The 27,941-nt window shown below is 56.5% G+C and overlaps 1 protein-coding gene across 1 annotated transcript in view; it reads left to right on the top strand.

The window, feature by feature from the left end:
• Positions 1 to 27,941, top strand: part of LOC148590695 (uncharacterized) — a 36,677-nt gene that overhangs the window by 3,681 nt on the left and 5,055 nt on the right. The window contains exons 3-21 of the mRNA XM_088538720.1: positions 627 to 788; positions 1,178 to 1,312; positions 3,223 to 3,237; positions 5,952 to 6,035; positions 6,778 to 6,939; positions 7,329 to 7,451; positions 9,813 to 9,824; positions 12,103 to 12,186; positions 12,929 to 13,090; positions 13,480 to 13,602; positions 15,964 to 15,975; positions 18,254 to 18,337; positions 19,080 to 19,241; positions 19,631 to 19,765; positions 21,676 to 21,690; positions 24,405 to 24,488; positions 25,231 to 25,392; positions 25,782 to 25,916; positions 27,827 to 27,841. Coding sequence (XP_088394846.1) covers positions 627 to 788; positions 1,178 to 1,312; positions 3,223 to 3,237; positions 5,952 to 6,035; positions 6,778 to 6,939; positions 7,329 to 7,451; positions 9,813 to 9,824; positions 12,103 to 12,186; positions 12,929 to 13,090; positions 13,480 to 13,602; positions 15,964 to 15,975; positions 18,254 to 18,337; positions 19,080 to 19,241; positions 19,631 to 19,765; positions 21,676 to 21,690; positions 24,405 to 24,488; positions 25,231 to 25,392; positions 25,782 to 25,916; positions 27,827 to 27,841 — 1,866 coding nt within the window. The remainder of the gene's footprint in view (positions 1 to 626; positions 789 to 1,177; positions 1,313 to 3,222; positions 3,238 to 5,951; positions 6,036 to 6,777; positions 6,940 to 7,328; positions 7,452 to 9,812; positions 9,825 to 12,102; positions 12,187 to 12,928; positions 13,091 to 13,479; positions 13,603 to 15,963; positions 15,976 to 18,253; positions 18,338 to 19,079; positions 19,242 to 19,630; positions 19,766 to 21,675; positions 21,691 to 24,404; positions 24,489 to 25,230; positions 25,393 to 25,781; positions 25,917 to 27,826; positions 27,842 to 27,941) is intronic.

The raw sequence follows: 27,941 nt of genomic DNA on the forward strand, positions 1-27,941 counted from the left end.
CAGCGGGAGCTACAGTCCTTAGTGTGACAGGGAACAGATGGTCTGTGCGCTCAGAGAAGGCAGGAGCTGCCAGGAGGAGGCCCCAGGTCGTGTGCAGGAGTTGGGAGAGCAGGTTGCAATGTGGGTCTCTGCCCACGCATGAGCTTGCAGAGCCAGTGGCAGCCTGGTGTGTGGCACTGGAGAAGTGTTCCACGGGGCCCGGCGCGCAGCAGGCAGCAAGGCAGCCAGGGCGCAGTGTCCTAGCAGCAAGGCCAGCGATGCTCATACAGAACCTGGGAGACTCTCCAGGAGAGTTTTCCCTTCTCTTGCGCTCTGTCTGTGCACAGCTGTAAATGGCAAGGCTTCTCTATTGGGGAAACGTGTCAGGTATCCCTCTAGAGACAGCCACAAGACGGGAGCTGTGGAGCTGGGGGATTCTCCTCGGCTGAACTCTCCCAAGTAGAATAAGCTTTCCTTTGGGTACGATTCCCCCTAGCTTAGGGGCGAGCTAGGTGCTGAGCCAGGAATGACCCTAAATCCCTGAGCCTGGAGAGCGCTACCCTATGAGCTGACAAAGTTGCAAAGCGTCTTTGTCTCTTTCCTCAGCCACCCTACCCTGATCTTCCCATGCACGATGTATCTTACAGCTTCACCGGCCGGCCGGTCACTTTGATCTTGGAGATCCGTACTGTCACTTGCTGGGGAATGAGTACAACAGCCTGCATGACCCCCATTTGCGGAAATACTACAACCGCAAAGACAACCTGCGTAGGCTGAGGAAAGAAGGTTTCATCACCAAGGATGGCAAAGTAGGGTGTCCATGCGGGTGAGAAGTAGAGTTGCCACAGGAGGGGGAGGTTGCCAGAGTGCTTGCTGCAGCCACTCGGTGCAGGTGGAGGCCGCGGGACTGCTGTACTGCTTTCTCTGCTGCGGGCGCAGGAGTAGCCCAAAGCTCGCTCTGGGCATTCCCATCTGCTCTTCCCAGGCTGTGCGGTGCTGCCACAGCAGCGGGCACGTGGCCAGGAGACGCAGCGAGGAGCACGACTCCGCACTGGGTGCTGGGAGCCGGACTCCCTGACACCGGACAGGGCCCGGGCGCGCGGGAGCAGCTGCCACTGGGCTGGCGTTCCTCCCGCCAAGGCAGGCTGCGCATGAGCAGCACAAGTGCTGGGTGATTTCTCCCCTCATCTTGCCGTAGGTTGTTTGCAGCCTGCGTGAATTCAACCAGTACAGGCAGTACCTGACGACGCTCAAGATAGAGCTTGAGAAAACAGAAGGGCGGGAACACGATCCTAAACCTCAGGGTTCACAGGTACCTTTTGTGGTGCAGGGGGTTGAGGTTTCCCTTCTCCCAGGAAGGCATGACCTGAAGAAGCGGGGAAGGCTGAGCTGGTGTGCCAGCTCTTGTGGCATGGAAAGGACTGCGCAGGTCCGTGCTGAGCAGCTGATGCAGGGTGCAGGATTTGGGCACGGGTGGGAAAGTCGTCCCTGAGTGCCGTCCGAGTGCTGAGAGAGGCCCTTCTCTCCTGCTCCCTGCTTCCCCATCTTGGGCAACGGCTTCTCAGAAAGCATGACAATGCAGGGAACTCCAGGGTCAAGGACTGCTTGTTCCTACTCATAAAATGAGCATTCTTCACATTCAGGTCTGGACAAGGTGCCAACAAGCCTCCGATAATAGGCAGAGGTGTCACGGGAGCCAAGCAGGCAAGACCCGTGGCAGCCAAGACCATGGCACCCGTGGCAGCCAAGACCATGGCACCCGTGGCAGCCAGGAAAACACCACCCATGGCAGCCAAGAACAAAGCACCAATGGCAGCCAAGATCACAACACCTGTGGCAGTGAAGAACACAAAACCTGTGGCAGCCACCAACACAACACCCGTGGTAGCCACGAACGCAACACCCATGGCAGCCAGGACCAGAACGCCCGTGGCAGCCAAGAAATTACCACCAACGGCAGCCAAGAAAAGAACACCCATGGCAGCCATGAACACAAGCACCATGGCAGTCAAGAAGACAACAACCACGGGAGCCTAGACCACAACCCCCAAGGCAATCAAGACCACAGGGCCAATGGCAGCCAGGACCACAACACCTGTGACAGTCAAGCCTCCAACGCCCACCGCAGGCAAGGCCGGGGCCAAGAGTTCAATCCAGTAAGTCAGCCTCCTCCACCCCCTCTCTTCAGTCTGTTCACCGTTCACTCAACAGGTCCTCCTGCTTTCTGTTGCAGAAGTGCTCAAAGGAGGAAAGGCCCGCTAAAGCCCGCACCACCTTGAACTGGAAAAGGCTGACAGAAGTGCAGGAGCTGGCAGAGCGCATGGTGGAGAAAGTGCTGCAGAGGGTGAAAGAGCTGGAGCAGTCAGTCCACATTTTAAGCAGGGCTCCCCTGATGATCCGCGGAAGGTTGTTTGATACTGGAGGAAGGGTCGGGCTTTCAGAGACGCCTCCTCCAGATCTCTGGGAGGAAGTGTGGCAGGCGGCTAGAGAGATGGCAGCAAGCCTTTCGGATCACCTGCGGAAGCGAGGGGCATACAGGACATCAAACACCTCTGAGCCCACGCTGCTGGCCAGGCGCGGGCAGAAGCGCGTTGTCGCCGGAGCCACTCCAGAAGGCACATTGGGTGAAAGCAGAGCGAGGCAAGATGACTTTCCTAGGCAGGACGCAGCAGCTTCTCTGCCTTCTTTGGACAAAATCACCAGAGATGCTGCTAAGAGCATTGCAGCCACCTTGAAACGGTTTGTAGCGTCTCAGTTTGAGTATCGCTTCCACTGCAAGTTTTTGGAGATCCTGAAGCTGCCCGTGAAGACTCTTTCTCAGAGACAGCTGCAGCCACCCCAGGCACCTTCCTTGAGCCAGGTCAGGGAAGAAGAAGGATCGTCGGGAGCCTCTGAAGAGCAGGCACAAGAAGCCACGAGCCTCCTGGTGTTGCCACCCTTCCAAAATGCTGCTGAGATATTCCAAGACAGGAGCGCACTTGAAGGGGACAGTAGCATTGCCAAAGCAATTTGCAAAATTCAGCAGCTCCGCTCAGAATTAAAAGTGTATGCGGAGAACTTTGTCCACGAGGCTCTGGAAACCCTGAAGAAGCAGCAGAAGGTGAAAAACGAAAGGTTTACCAAGGCAAGACCCTTGAAGGACACGGCAGAAGAAAGCACCGTGCAGAGTGGCCCCGTGGACCGGCTAGAAGAGCTGCATGTTCGGCCTCTGCCTGCACGAGATAGAGACGTGCCTTGCAGAAGGCAGGTGGCAAAAGAGCTCAACTGGAGAGATGAGAACGGGAGCAATCTGGGACAGGTCTTTCCAAAACCAGAAGGAAGGACTACTGCTCCTGGCAAGTTAGTGGACAGTCAGCCAAGAACAAAGCTCCCTCCCATCATGGTCCCTGGAATGACCATGCTTTCAGAGGATGAGGCAGAGTCTCCAGAATATGCAGAGAAACATTCAGCTCATCTGCTCCCATCCATCCACCAAAGCTCTGAGTATCTTGCTCAGAGCACACCCAAAGACATGCAGAAACCTCTCACTTTCTCCTCGCCACCGGCATCAAGACCTCCTTCTGCACTGCTGGATATCCAACCAAAAGCGAGGCCAGGGAGCACACGAGAGCCTTTCCCCTCCATTGCGCAGCACTATTGCAGGCAGCCCGTCCCTCCAGCAGTTCCCAAGTCCCCTTCCCAGAGCGGAGCCCGGATGAGACCGATGCATTTAAAGCTGGTGACAGACAAGCCGGGGCAACATGAATGCTGACAGAGGGATTACCAGGAAACAGAATAAAAATGTTACTTCCAAGCACTGCATGGACGTTCTTGTAGGCCTGGGCTGCTCTGGTGGTTTGCACCTTGTCATGACAGGGACAGGCAAGTGCTTTGAGAGCTGCGCGAGACCTTGTGCCCAGGTCGCGAGGCAGACGAGCCAAAGCTTCTCTTCAAGCAGCCTACGGGGGGCAAGGGCTCCAGAGCGCCCTTTCTCGGGGCGAGGGCATTGGGGCAGGCCTGGGCTATCTAGCCATAACCCAGGCAGGCAAGGCTGCTCCCACCGCTTGCACTCACACATGTACTCCTGCGCTTGCTTCCCATCCCTCCGTTAGGGTGTCAGTAGAGGCAAGCCTGCTCTGCTTCAGAGTTCACCTGAAGCATTTCCATGGCAGCAGCCGAATGTCCACCGTTGATTTGGCGGCAGAGCGAGCTACCTATATGTATTTCAACTGCACAGAGACTTGGTGGACGGAGAACTCCCGCAAGGGTCATTCCATTCCCCACTCTAGCCCCAGCTCCATGTGCGTGTATATATGGTGGCGGGACACACGTCACTCTCGAAGCGAGCTGCAGTAGTGGCACTCTGGGTCTTAGGGCTTCCTGAGCCAGAGATTCCCCAGCATCAGCGTTTTCATAGCTGCCGGTGGACTTAGCCTACATGCCATTGTCTACTGCCTGCGTCAGCCCCATTTTGCTTCTGCCTGCCCTAAGGCACCTTAAGATTCTATCACTATGAGCGCCACAGTACAACGACACCTTGTCCAAAATAGTTATTTAAATAGAGACCTCTTCATTACCTGGCCACACTGTGTTGAGGAATCAGGCAACATAAAGCATGGAACAAGCAGTAGTAACAAACATCACGGCGACGCCGTACTTCCCAGTACACGCTTGAGCAGCAGACTGAAGGCAACAATCCCCCCCAGCCTAGGTGCTTTACGCCTGCAGTTCAGCAGTATGGAGAGACTGCTCCGGTCACGCAAATCACAAATAGCATGTGCTCAGCGTACAACAGATGACACCTTTTATCCAACAAATGGCTTGCCAGTATATGACACATAGGAATCCTCGGTGGTTCTCGTAAGAATCCTACCACTGTGGTGTCGCAGGGAGGACGGTTGTTCACTTGTTACTCTGCTTTTTGCTGGAGAGCATCTAGGCCTGTGCAGAGCACTCATTATTGACAAAATACTTGCTTAGAAGGGATTAAGCGGCCGAAGTCTTTCAGCAGCCTCTCCTTCCATGTTCCCTATGGTAACATCATGTGAGGAAAGGGACGGGCCAAAGAGCCACGGTCATGACACTCGTCTGGACGGACACGTCCAGTCCAGCCCATTACAAATGGCTGCCTCACATCACTGAGGCAGAGGGAGGTACATCTTTGGTACAAAGCGAGCTTTAAAAATGCTCAAGAAGATCTGCCGTCTGTGCAAACTGAGCTCCAAGGCCTCTCCTCCAAGGTCTGCGCAAGCCTCCACCCGGGGAAGACCGGCACAGAGCCGACAAGGCCCCTCGGCAAGGCGAGGGTAGGCCGGGCTGCAGGCCAGCCCCAGGGGGCCTGCCAGGACGGGCGGTGGCGCGCGAAAGCGGCCATGCGACAATGCGCCATTGTGAGGCTGGGGTCACTCATGAGGCGAGCGGCCGCGGCCGGCAGAGCTGGGTGCTGCTGGAGCCATTGGAGCCAGCGAAGTTCGCAGCTCGTGGAAAAAGTTTTGGAACAAAGCATGGAGAACATTCCCCGTGCTGATGTCCGAAACAGAGATGGATTAGCGAGCACAGAGGAGAAGAGGGCCGAGGTGTGTACTGGGCTGCAGAGAGGGCTCAGCGTGGGAGCCAGCAGCTGTGTGGGGCTGCTGTTGGCATTGGGAGTGCACAGGGGAGGGAGAGTGACAGGCATAGGGGGAGGCCGGAGGAGGCTCTTGGGGAACTGTGTCTCTTTGCCGCTGCTGGAGTCCAGCTCTGCAGGCCAGAGAGTGCTGTGCAAGGACGTCAGGGCTTGGTAAAGGGGCTGGAGTTGTAGGCAAGTGACCAGAGGAGCAGAGCGTGCTTGAGGAATAGGCCATTCTTGGCACCCTCCTTGCCTGGGGCTTTCAAGGCGCACTTCTGGAAGCTGCTGTGCAGGAAGGCTGTGGAGCCTGCGCTTCAAAAGCCCATGAGCGCCTCTTTCTTTCCAGCCCGGGCGCCGAAGACAGCAGCTCAGAGATTCTAATGAGCTGCTGAACTTGCCGCTTGGTGTCAAGATCCCCGTGGAGCCGGGCTCAAGCACAGTCTTCCACCGGACCAAGCTGGGTGTAAAGGTAAAAGCAGCTGAACGGAGTCAGGAAAGTCCCCTCTTCCTCCTCTTCTTGCTGGACACGCTGAGCATACTGCAAGAGGGACATTCCTCCATCCAAGCAGTGGGATATCCTGGTGTCAGCGGGAGCTACAGTCCTTAGTGTGACAGGGAACAGATGGTCTGTGCGCTCAGAGAAGGCAGGAGCTGCCAGGAGGAGGCCCCAGGTCGTGTGCAGGAGTTGGGAGAGCAGGTTGCAATGTGGGTCTCTGCCCACGCATGAGCTTGCAGAGCCAGTGGCAGCCTGGTGTGTGGCACTGGAGAAGTGTTCCACGGGGCCCGGCACGCAGCAGGCAGCAAGGCAGCCAGGGCGCAGTGTCCTAGCAGCAAGGCCAGCGATGCTCATACAGAACCTGGGAGACTCTCCAGGAGAGTTTTCCCTTCTCTTGCGCTCTGTCTGTGCACAGCTGTAAATGGCAAGGCTTCTCTATTGGGGAAACGTGTCAGGTATCCCTCTAGAGACAGCCACAAGACGGGAGCTGTGGAGCTGGGGGATTCTCCTCGGCTGAACTCTCCCGAGTAGAATAAGCTTTCCTTTGGGTACGATTCCCCCTAGCTTAGAGGCGAGCTAGGTGCTGAGCCAGGAATGACCCTAAATCCCTGAGCCTGGAGAGCGCTACCCTATGAGCTGACAAAGCTGCAAAGCGTCTTTGTCTCTTTCCTCAGCCACCCTACCCTGATCTTCCCATGCACAATGTATCTTACAGCTTCACCGGCCGGCCGGTCACTTTGATCTTGGAGATCCGTACTGTCACTTGCTGGGGAATGAGTACAACAGCCTGCATGACCCCCATTTGCGGAAATACTACAACCGCAAAGACAACCTGCGTAGGCTGAGGAGAGAAGGTTTCATCACCAAGGATGGCAAAGTAGGGTGTCCATGCGGGTGAGAAGTAGAGTTGCCACAGGAGGGGGAGGTTGCCAGAGTGCTTGCTGCAGCCACTGAGTGCAGGTGGAGGGCGCGGGACTGCTGTACTGCTTTCTCTGCTGCGGGCGCAGGAGTAGCCCAAAGCTCGCTCTGGGCATTCCCATCTGCTCTTCCCAGGCTGTGCGGTGCTGCCACAGCAGCGGGCACGTGGCCAGGAGACGCAGCGAGGAGCACGACTCCGCACTGGGTGCTGGGAGCCGGACTCCCTGACACCGGACAGGGCCCGGGCGCGCGGGAGCAGCTGCCACTGGGCTGGCGTTCCTCCCGCCAAGGCAGGCTGCGCATGAGCAGCACAAGTGCTGGGTGATTTCTCCCCTCATCTTGCCGTAGGTTGTTTGCAGCCTGCGTGAATTCAACCAGTACAGGCAGTACCTGACGACGCTCAAGATAGAGCTTGAGAAAACAGAAGGGCGGGAACACGATCCTAAACCTCAGGGTTCACAGGTACCTTTTGTGGTGCAGGGGCTTGAGGTTTCCCTTCTCCCAGGAAGGCATGACCTGAAGAAGCGGGGAAGGCTGAGCTGGTGTGCCAGCTCTTGTGGCATGGAAAGGACTGCGCAGGTCCGTGCTGAGCAGCTGATGCAGGGTGCGGGATTTGGGCACGGGTGGGAAAGTCGTCCCTGAGTGCCCTCCAAGTGCTGAGAGAGGCCCTTCTCTCCTGCTCCCTGCTTCCCCATCTTGGGCAACGGCTTCTCGGAAAGCATGACAATGCAGGGAACTCCAGGGTCAAGGACTGCTTGTTCCTACTCATAAAATGAGCATTCTTCACATTCAGGTCTGGACAAGGTGCCAACAAGCCTCCGATAATAGGCAGAGGTGTCACGGGAGCCAAGCAGGCAAGACCCGTGGCAGCCAAGACCATGGCACCCGTGGCAGCCAAGACCATGGCACCCGTGGCAGCCAGGAAAACACCACCCATGGCAGCCAAGAACAAAGCACCAATGGCAGCCAAGATCACAACACCTGTGGCAGTGAAGAACACAAAACCTGTGGCAGCCACCAACACAACACCCGTGGTAGCCACGAACGCAACACCCATGGCAGCCAGGACCAGAACGCCCGTGGCAGCCAAGAAATTACCACCAACGGCAGCCAAGAAAAGAACACCCATGGCAGCCATGAACACAAGCACCATGGCAGTCAAGAAGACAACAACCACGGGAGCCTAGACCACAACCCCCAAGGCAATCAAGACCACAGGGCCAATGGCAGCCAGGACCACAACACCTGTGACAGTCAAGCCTCCAACGCCCACCGCAGGCAAGGCCGGGGCCAAGAGTTCAATCCAGTAAGTCAGCCTCCTCCACCCCCTCTCTTCAGTCTGTTCACCGTTCACTCAACAGGTCCTCCTGCTTTCTGTTGCAGAAGTGCTCAAAGGAGGAAAGGCCCGCTAAAGCCCGCACCACCTTGAACTGGAAAAGGCTGACAGAAGTGCAGGAGCTGGCAGAGCGCATGGTGGAGAAAGTGCTGCAGAGGGTGAAAGAGCTGGAGCAGTCAGTCCACATTTTAAGCAGGGCTCCCCTGATGATCCGCGGAAGGTTGTTTGATACTGGAGGAAGGGTCGGGCTTTCAGAGACGCCTCCTCCAGATCTCTGGGAGGAAGTGTGGCAGGCGGCTAGAGAGATGGCAGCAAGCCTTTCGGATCACCTGCGGAAGCGAGGGGCATACAGGACATCAAACACCTCTGAGCCCACGCTGCTGGCCAGGCGCGGGCAGAAGCGCGTTGTCGCCGGAGCCACTCCAGAAGGCACATTGGGTGAAAGCAGAGCGAGGCAAGATGACTTTCCTAGGCAGGACGCAGCAGCTTCTCTGCCTTCTTTGGACAAAATCACCAGAGATGCTGCTAAGAGCATTGCAGCCACCTTGAAACGGTTTGTAGCGTCTCAGTTTGAGTATCGCTTCCACTGCAAGTTTTTGGAGATCCTGAAGCTGCCCGTGAAGACTCTTTCTCAGAGACAGCTGCAGCCACCCCAGGCACCTTCCTTGAGCCAGGTCAGGGAAGAAGAAGGATCGTCGGGAGCCTCTGAAGAGCAGGCACAAGAAGCCACGAGCCTCCTGGTGTTGCCACCCTTCCAAAATGCTGCTGAGATATTCCAAGACAGGAGCGCACTGGAAGGGGACAGTAGCATTGCCAAAGCAATTTGCAAAATTCAGCAGCTCCGCTCAGAATTAAAAGTGTATGCGGAGAACTTTGTCCACGAGGCTCTGGAAACCCTGAAGAAGCAGCAGAAGGTGAAAAACGAAAGGTTTACCAAGGCAAGACCCTTGAAGGACACGGCAGAAGAAAGCACCGTGCAGAGTGGCCCCGTGGACCGGCTAGAAGAGCTGCATGTTCGGCCTCTGCCTGCACGAGATAGAGACGTGCCTTGCAGAAGGCAGGTGGCAAAAGAGCTCAACTGGAGAGATGAGAACGGGAGCAATCTGGGACAGGTCTTTCCAAAACCAGAAGGAAGGACTACTGCTCCTGGCAAGTTAGTGGACAGTCAGCCAAGAACAAAGCTCCCTCCCATCATGGTCCCTGGAATGACCATGCTTTCAGAGGATGAGGCAGAGTCTCCAGAATATGCAGAGAAACATTCAGCTCATCTGCTCCCATCCATCCACCAAAGCTCTGAGTATCTTGCTCAGAGCACACCCAAAGACATGCAGAAACCTCTCACTTTCTCCTCGCCACCGGCATCAAGACCTCCTTCTGCACTGCTGGATATCCAACCAAAAGCGAGGCCAGGGAGCACACGAGAGCCTTTCCCCTCCATTGCGCAGCACTATTGCAGGCAGCCCGTCCCTCCAACAGCTCCAAAGTGCCCTTCCCAGAGCGGAGCCCGGGTGAGACCGATGCATTTAAAGCTGGTGACAGACAAGCCGGGGCAACATGAATGCTGACAGAGGGATTACCAGGAAACAGAATAAAAATGTTACTTCCAAGCACTGCATGGACGTTCTTGTAGGCCTGGGCTGCTCTGGTGGTTTGCACCTTGTCATGACAGGGACAGGCAAGTGCTTTGAGAGCTGCGCGAGACCTTGTGCCCAGGTCGCGAGGCAGACGAGCCAAAGCTTCTCTTCAAGCAGCCTACGGGGGGCAAGGGCTCCAGAGCGCCCTTTCTCGGGGCGAGGGCATTGGGGCAGGCCTGGGCTATCTAGCCATAACCCAGGCAGGCAAGGCTGCTCCCACCGCTTGCACTCACACATGTACTCCTGCGCTTGCTTCCCATCCCTCCGTTAGGGTGTCAGTAGAGGCAAGCCTGCTCTGCTTCAGAGTTCACCTGAAGCATTTCCATGGCAGCAGCCGAATGTCCACCGTTGATTTGGCGGCAGAGCGAGCTACCTATATGTATTTCAACTGCACAGAGACTTGGTGGACGGAGAACTCCCGCAAGGGTCATTCCATTCCCCACTCTAGCCCCAGCTCCATGTGCGTGTATATATGCTGGCGGGACACACGTCACTCTCGAAGCGAGCTGCAGTAGTGGCACTCTGGGTCTTAGGGCTTCCTGAGCCAGAGATTCCCCAGCATCAGCGTTTTCATAGCTGCCGGTGGACTTAGCCTACATGCCATTGTCTACTGCCTGCGTCAGCCCCATTTTGCTTCTGCCTGCCCTAAGGCACCTTAAGATTCTATCACTATGAGCGCCACAGTACAACGACACCTTGTCCAAAATAGTTATTTAAATAGAGACCTCTTCATTACCTGGCCACACTGTGTTGAGGAATCAGGCAACATAAAGCATGGAACAAGCAGTAGTAACAAACATCACGGCGACGCCGTACTTCCCAGTACACGCTTGAGCAGCAGACTGAAGGCAACAATCCCCCCCAGCCTAGGTGCTTTACGCCTGCAGTTCAGCAGTATGGAGAGACTGCTCCGGTCACGCAAATCACAAATAGCATGTGCTCAGCGTACAACAGATGACACCTTTTATCCAACAAATGGCTTGCCAGTATATGACACATAGGAATCCTCGGTGGTTCTCGTAAGAATCCTACCACTGTGGTGTCGCAGGGAGGACGGTTGTTCACTTGTTACTCTGCTTTTTGCTGGAGAGCATCTAGGCCTGTGCAGAGCACTCATTATTGACAAAATACTTGCTTAGAAGGGATTAAGCGGCCGAAGTCTTTCAGCAGCCTCTCCTTCCATGTTCCCTATGGTAACATCATGTGAGGAAAGGGACGGGCCAAAGAGCCACGGTCATGACACTCGTCTGGACGGACACGTCCAGTCCAGCCCATTACAAATGGCTGCCTCACATCACTGAGGCAGAGGGAGGTACATCTTTGGTACAAAGCGAGCTTTAAAAATGCTCAAGAAGATCTGCCGTCTGTGCAAACTGAGCTCCAAGGCCTCTCCTCCAAGGTCTGCGCAAGCCTCCACCCGGGGAAGACCGGCACAGAGCCGACAAGGCCCCTCGGCAAGGCGAGGGTAGGCCGGGCTGCAGGCCAGCCCCAGGGGGCCTGCCAGGACGGGCGGTGGCGCGCGAAAGCGGCCATGCGACAATGCGCCATTGTGAGGCTGGGGTCACTCATGAGGCGAGCGGCCGCGGCCGGCAGAGCTGGGTGCTGCTGGAGCCATTGGAGCCAGCGAAGTTCGCAGCTCGTGGAAAAAGTTTTGGAACAAAGCATGGAGAACATTCCCCGTGCTGATGTCCGAAACAGAGATGGATTAGCGAGCACAGAGGAGAAGAGGGCCGAGGTGTGTACTGGGCTGCAGAGAGGGCTCAGCGTGGGAGCCAGCAGCTGTGTGGGGCTGCTGTTGGCATTGGGAGTGCACAGGGGAGGGAGAGTGACAGGCATAGGGGGAGGCCGGAGGAGGCTCTTGGGGAACTGTGTCTCTTTGCCGCTGCTGGAGTCCAGCTCTGCAGGCCAGAGAGTGCTGTGCAAGGACGTCAGGGCTTGGTAAAGGGGCTGGAGTTGTAGGCAAGTGACCAGAGGAGCAGAGCGTGCTTGAGGAATAGGCCATTCTTGGCACCCTCCTTGCCTGGGGCTTTCAAGGCGCACTTCTGGAAGCTGCTGTGCAGGAAGGCTGTGGAGCCTGCGCTTCAAAAGCCCATGAGCGCCTCTTTCTTTCCAGCCCGGGCGCCGAAGACAGCAGCTCAGAGATTCTAATGAGCTGCTGAACTTGCCGCTTGGTGTCAAGATCCCCGTGGAGCCGGGCTCAAGCACAGTCTTCCACCGGACCAAGCTGGGTGTAAAGGTAAAAGCAGCTGAACGGAGTCAGGAAAGTCCCCTCTTCCTCCTCTTCTTGCTGGACACGCTGAGCATACTGCAAGAGGGACATTCCTCCATCCAAGCAGTGGGATATCCTGGTGTCAGCGGGAGCTACAGTCCTTAGTGTGACAGGGAACAGATGGTCTGTGCGCTCAGAGAAGGCAGGAGCTGCCAGGAGGAGGCCCCAGGTCGTGTGCAGGAGTTGGGAGAGCAGGTTGCAATGTGGGTCTCTGCCCACGCATGAGCTTGCAGAGCCAGTGGCAGCCTGGTGTGTGGCACTGGAGAAGTGTTCCACGGGGCCCGGCACGCAGCAGGCAGCAAGGCAGCCAGGGCGCAGTGTCCTAGCAGCAAGGCCAGCGATGCTCATACAGAACCTGGGAGACTCTCCAGGAGAGTTTTCCCTTCTCTTGCGCTCTGTCTGTGCACAGCTGTAAATGGCAAGGCTTCTCTATTGGGGAAACGTGTCAGGTATCCCTCTAGAGACAGCCACAAGACGGGAGCTGTGGAGCTGGGGGATTCTCCTCGGCTGAACTCTCCCAAGTAGAATAAGCTTTCCTTTGGGTACGATTCCCCCTAGCTTAGAGGCGAGCTAGGTGCTGAGCCAGGAATGACCCTAAATCCCTGAGCCTGGAGAGCGCTACCCTATGAGCTGACAAAGCTGCAAAGCGTCTTTGTCTCTTTCCTCAGCCACCCTACCCTGATCTTCCCATGCACAATGTATCTTACAGCTTCACCGGCCGGCCGGTCACTTTGATCTTGGAGATCCGTACTGTCACTTGCTGGGGAATGAGTACAACAGCCTGCATGACCCCCATTTGCGGAAATACTACAACCGCAAAGACAACCTGCGTAGGCTGAGGAGAGAAGGTTTCATCACCAAGGATGGCAAAGTAGGGTGTCCATGCGGGTGAGAAGTAGAGTTGCCACAGGAGGGGGAGGTTGCCAGAGTGCTTGCTGCAGCCACTGAGTGCAGGTGGAGGGCGCGGGACTGCTGTACTGCTTTCTCTGCTGCGGGCGCAGGAGTAGCCCAAAGCTCGCTCTGGGCATTCCCATCTGCTCTTCCCAGGCTGTGCGGTGCTGCCACAGCAGCGGGCACGTGGCCAGGAGACGCAGCGAGGAGCACGACTCCGCACTGGGTGCTGGGAGCCGGACTCCCTGACACCGGACAGGGCCCGGGCGCGCGGGAGCAGCTGCCACTGGGCTGGCGTTCCTCCCGCCAAGGCAGGCTGCGCATGAGCAGCACAAGTGCTGGGTGATTTCTCCCCTCATCTTGCCGTAGGTTGTTTGCAGCCTGCGTGAATTCAACCAGTACAGGCAGTACCTGACGACGCTCAAGATAGAGCTTGAGAAAACAGAAGGGCGGGAACACGATCCTAAACCTCAGGGTTCACAGGTACCTTTTGTGGTGCAGGGGGTTGAGGTTTCCCTTCTCCCAGGAAGGCATGACCTGAAGAAGCGGGGAAGGCTGAGCTGGTGTGCCAGCTCTTGTGGCATGGAAAGGACTGCGCAGGTCCGTGCTGAGCAGCTGATGCAGGGTGCGGGATTTGGGCATGGGTGGGAAAGTCGTCCCTGAGTGCCCTCCGAGTGCTGAGAGAGGCCCTTCTCTCCTGCTCCCTGCTTCCCCATCTTGGGCAACGGCTTCTCGGAAAGCATGACAATGCAGGGAACTCCAGGGTCAAGGACTGCTTGTTCCTACTCATAAAATGAGCATTCTTCACATTCAGGTCTGGACAAGGTGCCAACAAGCCTCCGATAATAGGCAGAGGTGTCACGGGAGCCAAGCAGGCAAGACCCGTGGCAGCCAAGACCATGGCACCCGTGGCAGCCAAGACCATGGCACCCGTGGCAGCCAGGAAAACACCACCCATGGCAGCCAAGAACAAAGCACCAATGGCAGCCAAGATCACAACACCTGTGGCAGTGAAGAACACAAAACCTGTGGCAGCCACCAACACAACACCCGTGGTAGCCACGAACGCAACACCCATGGCAGCCAGGACCAGAACGCCCGTGGCAGCCAAGAAATTGCCACCAACGGCAGCCAAGAAAAGAACACCCATGGCAGCCATGAACACAAGCACCATGGCAGTCAAGAAGACAACAACCACGGGAGCCTAGACCACAACCCCCAAGGCAATCAAGACCACAGGGCCAATGGCAGCCAGGACCACAACACCTGTGACAGTCAAGCCTCCAACGCCCACCGCAGGCAAGGCCGGGGCCAAGAGTTCAATCCAGTAAGTCAGCCTCCTCCACCCCCTCTCTTCAGTCTGTTCACCGTTCACTCAACAGGTCCTCCTGCTTTCTGTTGCAGAAGTGCTCAAAGGAGGAAAGGCCCGCTAAAGCCCGCACCACCTTGAACTGGAAAAGGCTGACAGAAGTGCAGGAGCTGGCAGAGCGCATGGTGGAGAAAGTGCTGCAGAGGGTGAAAGAGCTGGAGCAGTCAGTCCACATTTTAAGCAGGGCTCCCCTGATGATCCGCGGAAGGTTGTTTGATACTGGAGGAAGGGTCGGGCTTTCAGAGACGCCTCCTCCAGATCTCTGGGAGGAAGTGTGGCAGGCGGCTAGAGAGATGGCAGCAAGCCTTTCGGATCACCTGCGGAAGCGAGGGGCATACAGGACATCAAACACCTCTGAGCCCACGCTGCTGGCCAGGCGCGGGCAGAAGCGCGTTGTCGCCGGAGCCACTCCAGAAGGCACATTGGGTGAAAGCAGAGCGAGGCAAGATGACTTTCCTAGGCAGGACGCAGCAGCTTCTCTGCCTTCTTTGGACAAAATCACCAGAGATGCTGCTAAGAGCATTGCAGCCACCTTGAAACGGTTTGTAGCGTCTCAGTTTGAGTATCGCTTCCACTGCAAGTTTTTGGAGATCCTGAAGCTGCCCGTGAAGACTCTTTCTCAGAGACAGCTGCAGCCACCCCAGGCACCTTCCTTGAGCCAGGTCAGGGAAGAAGAAGGATCGTCGGGAGCCTCTGAAGAGCAGGCACAAGAAGCCACGAGCCTCCTGGTGTTGCCACCCTTCCAAAATGCTGCTGAGATATTCCAAGACAGGAGCGCACTTGAAGGGGACAGTAGCATTGCCAAAGCAATTTGCAAAATTCAGCAGCTCCGCTCAGAATTAAAAGTGTATGCGGAGAACTTTGTCCACGAGGCTCTGGAAACCCTGAAGAAGCAGCAGAAGGTGAAAAACGAAAGGTTTACCAAGGCAAGACCCTTGAAGGACACGGCAGAAGAAAGCACCGTGCAGAGTGGCCCCGTGGACCGGCTAGAAGAGCTGCATGTTCGGCCTCTGCCTGCACGAGATAGAGACGTGCCTTGCAGAAGGCAGGTGGCAAAAGAGCTCAACTGGAGAGATGAGAACGGCAGCAATCTGGGACAGGTCTTTCCAAAACCAGAAGGAAGGACTACTGCTCCTGGCAAGTTAGTGGACAGTCAGCCAAGAACAAAGCTCCCTCCCATCATGGTCCCTGGAATGACCATGCTTTCAGAGGATGAGGCAGAGTCTCCAGAATATGCAGAGAAACATTCAGCTCATCTGCTCCCATCCATCCACCAAAGCTCTGAGTATCTTGCTCAGAGCACACCCAAAGACATGCAGAAACCTCTCACTTTCTCCTCGCCACCGGCATCAAGACCTCCTTCTGCACTGCTGGATATCCAACCAAAAGCGAGGCCAGGGAGCACACGAGAGCCTTTCCCCTCCATTGCGCAGCACTATTGCAGGCAGCCCGTCCCTCCAACAGCTCCAAAGTGCCCTTCCCAGAGCGGAGCCCGGGTGAGACCGATGCATTTAAAGCTGGTGACAGACAAGCCGGGGCAACATGAATGCTGACAGAGGGATTACCAGGAAACAGAATAAAAATGTTACTTCCAAGCACTGCATGGACGTTCTTGTAGGCCTGGGCTGCTCTGGTGGTTTGCACCTTGTCATGACAGGGACAGGCAAGTGCTTTGAGAGCTGCGCGAGACCTTGTGCCCAGGTCGCGAGGCAGACGAGCCAAAGCTTCTCTTCAAGCAGCCTACGGGGGGCAAGGGCTCCAGAGCGCCCTTTCTCGGGGCGAGGGCATTGGGGCAGGCCTGGGCTATCTAGCCATAACCCAGGCAGGCAAGGCTGCTCCCACCGCTTGCACTCACACATGTACTCCTGCGCTTGCTTCCCATCCCTCCGTTAGGGTGTCAGTAGAGGCAAGCCTGCTCTGCTTCAGAGTTCACCTGAAGCATTTCCATGGCAGCAGCCGAATGTCCACCGTTGATTTGGCGGCAGAGCGAGCTACCTATATGTATTTCAACTGCACAGAGACTTGGTGGACGGAGAACTCCCGCAAGGGTCATTCCATTCCCCACTCTAGCCCCAGCTCCATGTGCGTGTATATATGGTGGCGGGACACACGTCACTCTCGAAGCGAGCTGCAGTAGTGGCACTCTGGGTCTTAGGGCTTCCTGAGCCAGAGATTCCCCAGCATCAGCGTTTTCATAGCTGCCGGTGGACTTAGCCTACATGCCATTGTCTACTGCCTGCGTCAGCCCCATTTTGCTTCTGCCTGCCCTAAGGCACCTTAAGATTCTATCACTATGAGCGCCACAGTACAACGACACCTTGTCCAAAATAGTTATTTAAATAGAGACCTCTTCATTACCTGGCCACACTGTGTTGAGGAATCAGGCAACATAAAGCATGGAACAAGCAGTAGTAACAAACATCACGGCGACGCCGTACTTCCCAGTACACGCTTGAGCAGCAGACTGAAGGCAACAATCCCCCCCAGCCTAGGTGCTTTACGCCTGCAGTTCAGCAGTATGGAGAGACTGCTCCGGTCACGCAAATCACAAATAGCATGTGCTCAGCGTACAACAGATGACACCTTTTATCCAACAAATGGCTTGCCAGTATATGACACATAGGAATCCTCGGTGGTTCTCGTAAGAATCCTACCACTGTGGTGTCGCAGGGAGGACGGTTGTTCACTTGTTACTCTGCTTTTTGCTGGAGAGCATCTAGGCCTGTGCAGAGCACTCATTATTGACAAAATACTTGCTTAGAAGGGATTAAGCGGCCGAAGTCTTTCAGCAGCCTCTCCTTCCATGTTCCCTATGGTAACATCATGTGAGGAAAGGGACGGGCCAAAGAGCCACGGTCATGACACTCGTCTGGACGGACACGTCCAGTCCAGCCCATTACGAATGGCTGCCTCACATCACTGAGGCAGAGGGAGGTACATCTTTGGTACAAAGCGAGCTTTAAAAATGCTCAAGAAGATCTGCCGTCTGTGCAAACTGAGCTCCAAGGCCTCTCCTCCAAGGTCTGCGCAAGCCTCCACCCGGGGAAGACCGGCACAGAGCCGACAAGGCCCCTCGGCAAGGCGAGGGTAGGCCGGGCTGCAGGCCAGCCCCAGGGGGCCTGCCAGGACGGGCGGTGGCGCGCGAAAGCGGCCATGCGACAATGCGCCATTGTGAGGCTGGGGTCACTCATGAGGCGAGCGGCCGCGGCCGGCAGAGCTGGGTGCTGCTGGAGCCATTGGAGCCAGCGAAGTTCGCAGCTCGTGGAAAAAGTTTTGGAACAAAGCATGGAGAACATTCCCCGTGCTGATGTCCGAAACAGAGATGGATTAGCGAGCACAGAGGAGAAGAGGGCCGAGGTGTGTACTGGGCTGCAGAGAGGGCTCAGCGTGGGAGCCAGCAGCTGTGTGGGGCTGCTGTTGGCATTGGGAGTGCACAGGGGAGGGAGAGTGACAGGCATAGGGGGAGGCCGGAGGAGGCTCTTGGGGAACTGTGTCTCTTTGCCGCTGCTGGAGTCCAGCTCTGCAGGCCAGAGAGTGCTGTGCAAGGACGTCAGGGCTTGGTAAAGGGGCTGGAGTTGTAGGCAAGTGACCAGAGGAGCAGAGCGTGCTTGAGGAATAGGCCATTCTTGGCACCCTCCTTGCCTGGGGCTTTCAAGGCGCACTTCTGGAAGCTGCTGTGCAGGAAGGCTGTGGAGCCTGCGCTTCAAAAGCCCATGAGCGCCTCTTTCTTTCCAGCCCGGGCGCCGAAGACAGCAGCTCAGAGATTCTAATGAGCTGCTGAACTTGCCGCTTGGTGTCAAGATCCCCGTGGAGCCGGGCTCAAGCACAGTCTTCCACCGGACCAAGCTGGGTGTAAAGGTAAAAGCAGCTGAACGGAGTCAGGAAAGTCCCCTCTTCCTCCTCTTCTTGCTGGACACGCTGAGCATACTGCAAGAGGGACATTCCTCCATCTAAGCAGTGGGATATCCTGGTGTCAGCGGGAGCTACAGTCCTTAGTGTGACAGGGAACAGATGGTCTGTGCGCTCAGAGAAGGCAGGAGCTGCCAGGAGGAGGCCCCAGGTCGTGTGCAGGAGTTGGGAGAGCAGGTTGCAATGTGGGTCTCTGCCCACGCATGAGCTTGCAGAGCCAGTGGCAGCCTGGTGTGTGGCACTGGAGAAGTGTTCCACGGGGCCCGGCGCGCAGCAGGCAGCAAGGCAGCCAGGGCGCAGTGTCCTAGCAGCAAGGCCAGCGATGCTCATACAGAACCTGGGAGACTCTCCAGGAGAGTTTTCCCTTCTCTTGCGCTCTGTCTGTGCACAGCTGTAAATGGCAAGGCTTCTCTATTGGGGAAACGTGTCAGGTATCCCTCTAGAGACAGCCACAAGACGGGAGCTGTGGAGCTGGGGGATTCTCCTCGGCTGAACTCTCCCAAGTAGAATAAGCTTTCCTTTGGGTACGATTCCCCCTAGCTTAGGGGCGAGCTAGGTGCTGAGCCAGGAATGACCCTAAATCCCTGAGCCTGGAGAGCGCTACCCTATGAGCTGACAAAGCTGCAAAGCGTCTTTGTCTCTTTCCTCAGCCACCCTACCCTGATCTTCCCATGCACAATGTATCTTACAGCTTCACCGGCCGGCCGGTCACTTTGATCTTGGAGATCCGTACTGTCACTTGCTGGGGAATGAGTACAACAGCCTGCATGACCCCCATTTGCGGAAATACTACAACCGCAAAGACAACCTGCGTAGGCTGAGGAAAGAAGGTTTCATCACCAAGGATGGCAAAGTAGGGTGTCCATGCGGGTGAGAAGTAGAGTTGCCACAGGAGGGGGAGGTTGCCAGAGCGCTTGCTGCAGCCGGTCCTTGCAGGTGGAGGGCGCGGGGCTGTTGTGCTGCTTTCTCTGCTGCGGGGACAGGAGTAGCCCAAAGCTTGCTCTAGGCATTCCCATCTGCTCTTTCCAGGCTGTGCGGTGCTGCCACAGCAGCGGGCGCGCGGCCAGGGGGCACAGCGAGGAGCACGACTCCGCACTGGGTGCTGGGAGCCGGACTCCCTGACACCGGGCAGGGCCCGGGTGTGCGGGAGCAGCTGCCACTGGGCTAGCGCTCCTCGCGCCAAGGCAGGCTGCACACGGGCAGCACAAGTGCTGGGTGATTTCTCCCCTCATCTCGCCATAGGTTGTTTGCAGCCTGCGTGAATTCAACCAGTACAGGCAGTACCTGACGACGCTCAAGATAGAGCTTGAGAAAACAGAAGGGCGGGAACACGATCCTAAACCTCAGGGTTCACAGGTATCTTTTGTGGTGCAGGGGGTTGAGGTTTCCCTTCTCCCAGGAAGGCATGACCTGAAGAAGCGGGGAAGGCTGAGCTGGTGTGCCAGCTCTTGTGGCATGGAAAGGACTGCGCAGGTCCGTGCTGAGCAGCTGATGCAGGGTGCGGGATTTGGGCACGGGTGGGAAAGTCGTCCCTGAGTGCCGTCCGAGTGCTGAGAGAGGCCCTTCTCTCCTGCTCCCTGCTTCCCCATCTTGGGCAACGGCTTCTCGGAAAGCATGACAATGCAGGGAACTCCAGGGTCAAGGACTGCTTGTTCCTACTCATAAAATGAGCATTCTTCACATTCAGGTCTGGACAAGGTGCCAACAAGCCTCCGATAATAGGCAGAGGTGTCACGGGAGCCAAGCAGGCAAGACCCGTGGCAGCCAAGACCATGGCACCTGTGGCAGCCAAGACCATGGCACCCGTGGCAGCCAGGAAAACACCACCCATGGCAGCCAAGAACAAAGCACCAATGGCAGCCAAGACCACAACACCTGTGGCAGTGAAGAACACAAAACCTGTGGCAGCCACCAACACAACACCCGTGGTAGCCACGAACGCAACACCCATGGCAGGCAGGATCAGAACGCCCGTGGCAGCCGAGAAATTGCCACCAACGGCAGCCAAGAAAAGAACACCCATGGGAGCCATGAACACAAGCACCATGGCAGTCAAGAAGACAACAACCACGGGAGCCTAGACCACAACCCCCAAGGCAATCAAGACCACAGGGCCAATGGCAGCCAGGACCACAACACCTGTGACAGTCAAGCCTCCAACGCCCACCGCAGGCAAGGCCGGGGCCAAGAGTTCAAGCCAGTAAGTCAGCCTCCTCCACCCCCTCTCTTCAGTCTGTTCACCGTTCACTCAACAGGTCCTCCTGCTTTCTGTTACAGAAGTGCTCAAAGGAGGAAAGGCCCGCTAAAGCCCGCACCACCTTGAACTGGAAAAGGCTGACAGAAGTGCAGGAGCTGGCAGAGCGCATGGTGGAGAAAGTGCTGCAGAGGGTGAAAGAGCTGGAGCAGTCAGTCCACATTTTAAGCAGGGCTCCCCTGATGATCCGCGGAAGGTTGTTTGATACTGGAGGAAGGGTCGGGCTTTCAGAGACGCCTCCTCCAGATCTCTGGGAGGAAGTGTGGCAGGCGGCTAGAGAGATGGCAGCAAGCCTTTCGGATCACCTGCGGAAGCGAGGGGCATACAGGACATCAAACACCTCTGAGCCCACGCTGCTGGCCAGGCGCGGGCAGAAGCGCGTTGTCGCCGGAGCCACTCCAGAAGGCACATTGGGTGAAAGCAGAGCGAGGCAAGATGACTTTCCTAGGCAGGACGCAGCAGCTTCTCTGCCTTCTTTGGACAAAATCACCAGAGATGCTGCTAAGAGCATTGCAGCCACCTTGAAACGGTTTGTAGCGTCTCAGTTTGAGTATCGCTTCCACTGCAAGTTTTTGGAGATCCTGAAGCTGCCCGTGAAGACTCTTTCTCAGAGACAGCTGCAGCCACCCCAGGCACCTTCCTTGAGCCAGGTCAGGGAAGAAGAAGGATCGTCGGGAGCCTCTGAAGAGCAGGCACAAGAAGCCACGAGCCTCCTGGTGTTGCCACCCTTCCAAAATGCTGCTGAGATATTCCAAGACAGGAGCGCACTTGAAGGGGACAGTAGCATTGCCAAAGCAATTTGCAAAATTCAGCAGCTCCGCTCAGAATTAAAAGTGTATGCGGAGAACTTTGTCCACGAGGCTCTGGAAACCCTGAAGAAGCAGCAGAAGGTGAAAAACGAAAGGTTTACCAAGGCAAGACCCTTGAAGGACACGGCAGAAGAAAGCACCGTGCAGAGTGGCCCCGTGGACCGGCTAGAAGAGCTGCATGTTCGGCCTCTGCCTGCACGAGATAGAGACGTGCCTTGCAGAAGGCAGGTGGCAAAAGAGCTCAACTGGAGAGATGAGAACGGCAGCAATCTGGGACAGGTCTTTCCAAAACCAGAAGGAAGGACTACTGCTCCTGGCAAGTTATTGGACAGTCAGCCAAGAACAAAGCTCCCTCCCATCATGGTCCCTGGAATGACCATGCTTTCAGAGGATGAGGCAGAGTCTCCAGAATATGCAGAGAAACATTCAGCTCATCTGCTCCCATCCATCCACCAAAGCTCTGAGTATCTTGCTCAGAGCACACCCAAAGACATGCAGAAACCTCTCACTTTCTCCTCGCCACCGGCATCAAGACCTCCTTCTGCACTGCTGGATATCCAACCAAAAGCGAGGCCAGGGAGCACACGAGAGCCTTTCCCCTCCATTGCGCAGCACTATGGCAGGCAGCCCGTCCCTCCAGCAGTTCCCAAGTCCCCTTCCCAGAGCGGAGCCCGGATGAGACCGATGCATTTAAAGCTGGTGACAGACAAGCCGGGGCAACATGAATGCTGACAGAGGGATTACCAGGAAACAGAATAAAAATGTTACTTCCAAGCACTGCATGGACGTTCTTGTAGGCCTGGGCTGCTCTGGTGGTTTGCACCTTGTCATGACAGGGACAGGCAAGTGCTTTGAGAGCTGCGCGAGACCTTGTGCCCAGGTCGCGAGGCAGACGAGCCAAAGCTTCTCTTCAAGCAGCCTACGGGGGGCAAGGGCTCCAGAGCGCCCTTTCTCGGGGCGAGGGCATTGGGGCAGGCCTGGGCTATCTAGCCATAACCCAGGCAGGCAAGGCTGCTCCCACCGCTTGCACTCACACATGTACTCCTGCGCTTGCTTCCCATCCCTCCGTTAGGGTGTCAGTAGAGGCAAGCCTGCTCTGCTTCAGAGTTCACCTGAAGCATTTCCATGGCAGCAGCCGAATGTCCACCGTTGATTTGGCGGCAGAGCGAGCTACCTATATGTATTTCAACTGCACAGAGACTTGGTGGACGGAGAACTCCCGCAAGGGTCATTCCATTCCCCACTCTAGCCCCAGCTCCATGTGCGTGTATATATGGTGGCGGGACACACGTCACTCTCGAAGCGAGCTGCAGTAGTGGCACTCTGGGTCTTAGGGCTTCCTGAGCCAGAGATTCCCCAGCATCAGCGTTTTCATAGCTGCCGGTGGACTTAGCCTACATGCCATTGTCTACTGCCTGCGTCAGCCCCATTTTGCTTCTGCCTGCCCTAAGGCACCTTAAGATTCTATCACTATGAGCGCCACAGTACAACGACACCTTGTCCAAAATAGTTATTTAAATAGAGACCTCTTCATTACCTGGCCACACTGTGTTGAGGAATCAGGCAACATAAAGCATGGAACAAGCAGTAGTAACAAACATCACGGCGACGCCGTACTTCCCAGTACACGCTTGAGCAGCAGACTGAAGGCAACAATCCCCCCCAGCCTAGGTGCTTTACGCCTGCAGTTCAGCAGTATGGAGAGACTGCTCCGGTCACGCAAATCACAAATAGCATGTGCTCAGCGTACAACAGATGACACCTTTTATCCAACAAATGGCTTGCCAGTATATGACACATAGGAATCCTCGGTGGTTCTCGTAAGAATCCTACCACTGTGGTGTCGCAGGGAGGACGGTTGTTCACTTGTTACTCTGCTTTTTGCTGGAGAGCATCTAGGCCTGTGCAGAGCACTCATTATTGACAAAATACTTGCTTAGAAGGGATTAAGCGGCCGAAGTCTTTCAGCAGCCTCTCCTTCCATGTTCCCTATGGTAACATCATGTGAGGAAAGGGACGGGCCAAAGAGCCACGGTCATGACACTCGTCTGGACGGACACGTCCAGTCCAGCCCATTACGAATGGCTGCCTCACATCACTGAGGCAGAGGGAGGTACATCTTTGGTACAAAGCGAGCTTTAAAAATGCTCAAGAAGATCTGCCGTCTGTGCAAACTGAGCTCCAAGGCCTCTCCTCCAAGGTCTGCGCAAGCCTCCACCCGGGGAAGACCAGCACAGAGCCGACAAGGCCCCTCGGCAAGGCGAGGGTAGGCCGGGCTGCAGGCCAGCCCCAGGGGGCCTGCCAGGACGGGCGGTGGCGCACGAAAGCGGCCATGCGACAATGCGCCATTGTGAGGCTGGGGTCACTCATGAGGCGAGCGGCCGCGGCCGGCAGAGCTGGGTGCTGCTGGAGCCATTGGAGCCAGCGAAGTTCGCAGCTCGTGGAAAAAGTTTTGGAACAAAGCATGGAGAACATTCCCCGTGCTGATGTCCAAAACAGAGATGGATTAGCGAGCACAGAGGAGAAGAGGGCCGAGGTGTGTACTGGGCTGCAGAGAGGGCTCAGCGTGGGAGCCAGCAGCTGTGTGGGGCTGCTGTTGGCATTGGGAGTGCACAGGGGAGGGAGAGTGACAGGCATAGGGGGAGGCCGGAGGAGGCTCTTGGGGAACTGTGTCTCTTTGCTGCTGCTGGAGTCCAGCTCTGCAGGCCAGAGAGTGCTGTGCAAGGACGTCAGGGCTTGGTAAAGGGGCTGGAGTTGTAGGCAAGTGACCAGAGGAGCAGAGCGTGCTTGAGGAATAGGCCATTCTTGGCACCCTCCTTGCCTGGGGCTTTCAAGGCGCACTTCTGGAAGCTGCTGTGCAGGAAGGCTGTGGAGCCTGCGCTTCAAAAGCCCATGAGCGCCTCTTTCTTTCCAGCCCGGGCGCCGAAGACAGCAGCTCAGAGATTCTAATGAGCTGCTGAACTTGCCGCTTGGTGTCAAGATCCCCGTGGAGCCGGGCTCAAGCACAGTCTTCCACCGGACCAAGCTGGGTGTAAAGGTAAAAGCAGCTGAACGGAGTCAGGAAAGTCCCCTCTTCCTCCTCTTCTTGCTGGACACGCTGAGCATACTGCAAGAGGGACATTCCTCCATCCAAGCAGTGGGATATCCTGGTGTCAGCGGGAGCTACAGTCCTTAGTGTGACAGGGAACAGATGGTCTGTGCGCTCAGAGAAGGCAGGAGCTGCCAGGAGGAGGCCCCAGGTCGTGTGCAGGAGTTGGGAGAGCAGGTTGCAATGTGGGTCTCTGCCCACGCATGAGCTTGCAGAGCCAGTGGCAGCCTGGTGTGTGGCACTGGAGAAGTGTTCCACGGGGCCCGGCGCGCAGCAGGCAGCAAGGCAGCCAGGGCGCAGTGTCCTAGCAGCAAGGCCAGCGATGCTCATACAGAACCTGGGAGACTCTCCAGGAGAGTTTTCCCTTCTCTTGCGCTCTGTCTGTGCACAGTTGTAAATGGCAAGGCTTCTCTATTGGGGAAACGTGTCAGGTATCCCTCTAGAGACAGCCACAAGACGGGAGCTGTGGAGCTGGGGGATTCTCCTCGGCTGAACTCTCCCAAGTAGAATAAGCTTTCCTTTGGGTACGATTCCCCCTAGCTTAGGGGCGAGCTAGGTGCTGAGCCAGGAATGACCCTAAATCCCTGAGCCTGGAGAGCGCTACCCTATGAGCTGACAAAGCTGCAAAGCGTCTTTGTCTCTTTCCTCAGCCACCCTACCCTGATCTTCCCATGCACAATGTATCTTACAGCTTCACCGGCCGGCCGGTCACTTTGATCTTGGAGATCCGTACTGTCACTTGCTGGGGAATGAGTACAACAGCCTGCATGACCCCCATTTGCGGAAATACTACAACCGCAAAGACAACCTGCGTAGGCTGAGGAAAGAAGGTTTCATCACCAAGGATGGCAAAGTAGGGTGTCCATGCGGGTGAGAAGTAGAGTTGCCACAGGAGGGGGAGGTTGCCAGAGTGCTTGCTGCAGCCACTGAGTGCAGGTGGAGGGCGCGGGACTGCTGTACTGCTTTCTCTGCTGCGGGCGCAGGAGTAGCCCAAAGCTCGCTCTGGGCATTCCCATCTGCTCTTCCCAGGCTGTGCGGTGCTGCCACAGCAGCGGGCACGTGGCCAGGAGACGCAGCGAGGAGCACGACTCCGCACTGGGTGCTGGGAGCCGGACTCCCTGACACCGGACAGGGCCCGGGCGCGCGGGAGCAGCTGCCACTGGGCTGGCGTTCCTCCCGCCAAGGCAGGCTGCGCATGAGCAGCACAAGTGCTGGGTGATTTCTCCCCTCATCTTGCCGTAGGTTGTTTGCAGCCTGCGTGAATTCAACCAGTACAGGCAGTACCTGACGACGCTCAAGATAGAGCTTGAGAAAACAGAAGGGCGGGAACACGATCCTAAACCTCAGGGTTCACAGGTACCTTTTGTGGTGCAGGGGGTTGAGGTTTCCCTTCTCCCAGGAAGGCATGACCTGAAGAAGCGGGGAAGGCTGAGCTGGTGTGCCAGCTCTTGTGGCATGGAAAGGACTGCGCAGGTCCGTGCTGAGCAGCTGATGCAGGGTGCGGGATTTGGGCACGGGTGGGAAAGTCGTCCCTGAGTGCCCTCCAAGTGCTGAGAGAGGCCCTTCTCTCCTGCTCCCTGCTTCCCCATCTTGGGCAACGGCTTCTCAGAAAGCATGACAATGCAGGGAACTCCAGGGTCAAGGACTGCTTGTTCCTACTCATAAAATGAGCATTCTTCACATTCAGGTCTGGACAAGGTGCCAACAAGCCTCCGATAATAGGCAGAGGTGTCACGGGAGCCAAGCAGGCAAGACCCGTGGCAGCCAAGACCATGGCACCCGTGGCAGCCAAGACCATGGCACCCGTGGCAGCCAGGAAAACACCACCCATGGCAGCCAAGAACAAAGCACCAATGGCAGCCAAGATCACAACACCTGTGGCAGTGAAGAACACAAAACCTGTGGCAGCCACCAACACAACACCCGTGGTAGCCACGAACGCAACACCCATGGCAGCCAGGACCAGAACGCCCGTGGCAGCCAAGAAATTACCACCAACGGCAGCCAAGAAAAGAACACCCATGGCAGCCATGAACACAAGCACCATGGCAGTCAAGAAGACAACAACCACGGGAGCCTAGACCACAACCCCCAAGGCAATCAAGACCACAGGGCCAATGGCAGCCAGGACCACAACACCTGTGACAGTCAAGCCTCCAACGCCCACCGCAGGCAAGGCCGGGGCCAAGAGTTCAATCCAGTAAGTCAGCCTCCTCCACCCCCTCTCTTCAGTCTGTTCACCGTTCACTCAACAGGTCCTCCTGCTTTCTGTTGCAGAAGTGCTCAAAGGAGGAAAGGCCCGCTAAAGCCCGCACCACCTTGAACTGGAAAAGGCTGACAGAAGTGCAGGAGCTGGCAGAGCGCATGGTGGAGAAAGTGCTGCAGAGGGTGAAAGAGCTGGAGCAGTCAGTCCACATTTTAAGCAGGGCTCCCCTGATGATCCGCGGAAGGTTGTTTGATACTGGAGGAAGGGTCGGGCTTTCAGAGACGCCTCCTCCAGATCTCTGGGAGGAAGTGTGGCAGGCGGCTAGAGAGATGGCAGCAAGCCTTTCGGATCACCTGCGGAAGCGAGGGGCATACAGGACATCAAACACCTCTGAGCCCACGCTGCTGGCCAGGCGCGGGCAGAAGCGCGTTGTCGCCGGAGCCACTCCAGAAGGCACATTGGGTGAAAGCAGAGCGAGGCAAGATGACTTTCCTAGGCAGGACGCAGCAGCTTCTCTGCCTTCTTTGGACAAAATCACCAGAGATGCTGCTAAGAGCATTGCAGCCACCTTGAAACGGTTTGTAGCGTCTCAGTTTGAGTATCGCTTCCACTGCAAGTTTTTGGAGATCCTGAAGCTGCCCGTGAAGACTCTTTCTCAGAGACAGCTGCAGCCACCCCAGGCACCTTCCTTGAGCCAGGTCAGGGAAGAAGAAGGATCGTCGGGAGCCTCTGAAGAGCAGGCACAAGAAGCCACGAGCCTCCTGGTGTTGCCACCCTTCCAAAATGCTGCTGAGATATTCCAAGACAGGAGCGCACTTGAAGGGGACAGTAGCATTGCCAAAGCAATTTGCAAAATTCAGCAGCTCCGCTCAGAATTAAAAGTGTATGCGGAGAACTTTGTCCACGAGGCTCTGGAAACCCTGAAGAAGCAGCAGAAGGTGAAAAACGAAAGGTTTACCAAGGCAAGACCCTTGAAGGACACGGCAGAAGAAAGCACCGTGCAGAGTGGCCCCGTGGACCGGCTAGAAGAGCTGCATGTTCGGCCTCTGCCTGCACGAGATAGAGACGTGCCTTGCAGAAGGCAGGTGGCAAAAGAGCTCAACTGGAGAGATGAGAACGGCAGCAATCTGGGACAGGTCTTTCCAAAACCAGAAGGAAGGACTACTGCTCCTGGCAAGTTAGTGGACAGTCAGCCA

The sequence above is a fragment of the Tinamus guttatus genome, unplaced genomic scaffold, assembly GCF_059628265.1.
Source record: "Tinamus guttatus ecotype Peru unplaced genomic scaffold, ASM5962826v1 Tinamus_guttatus_pri_ptg001150l, whole genome shotgun sequence".
In the NCBI taxonomy this organism is placed as follows: Eukaryota; Metazoa; Chordata; class Aves; order Tinamiformes; family Tinamidae; genus Tinamus; species Tinamus guttatus.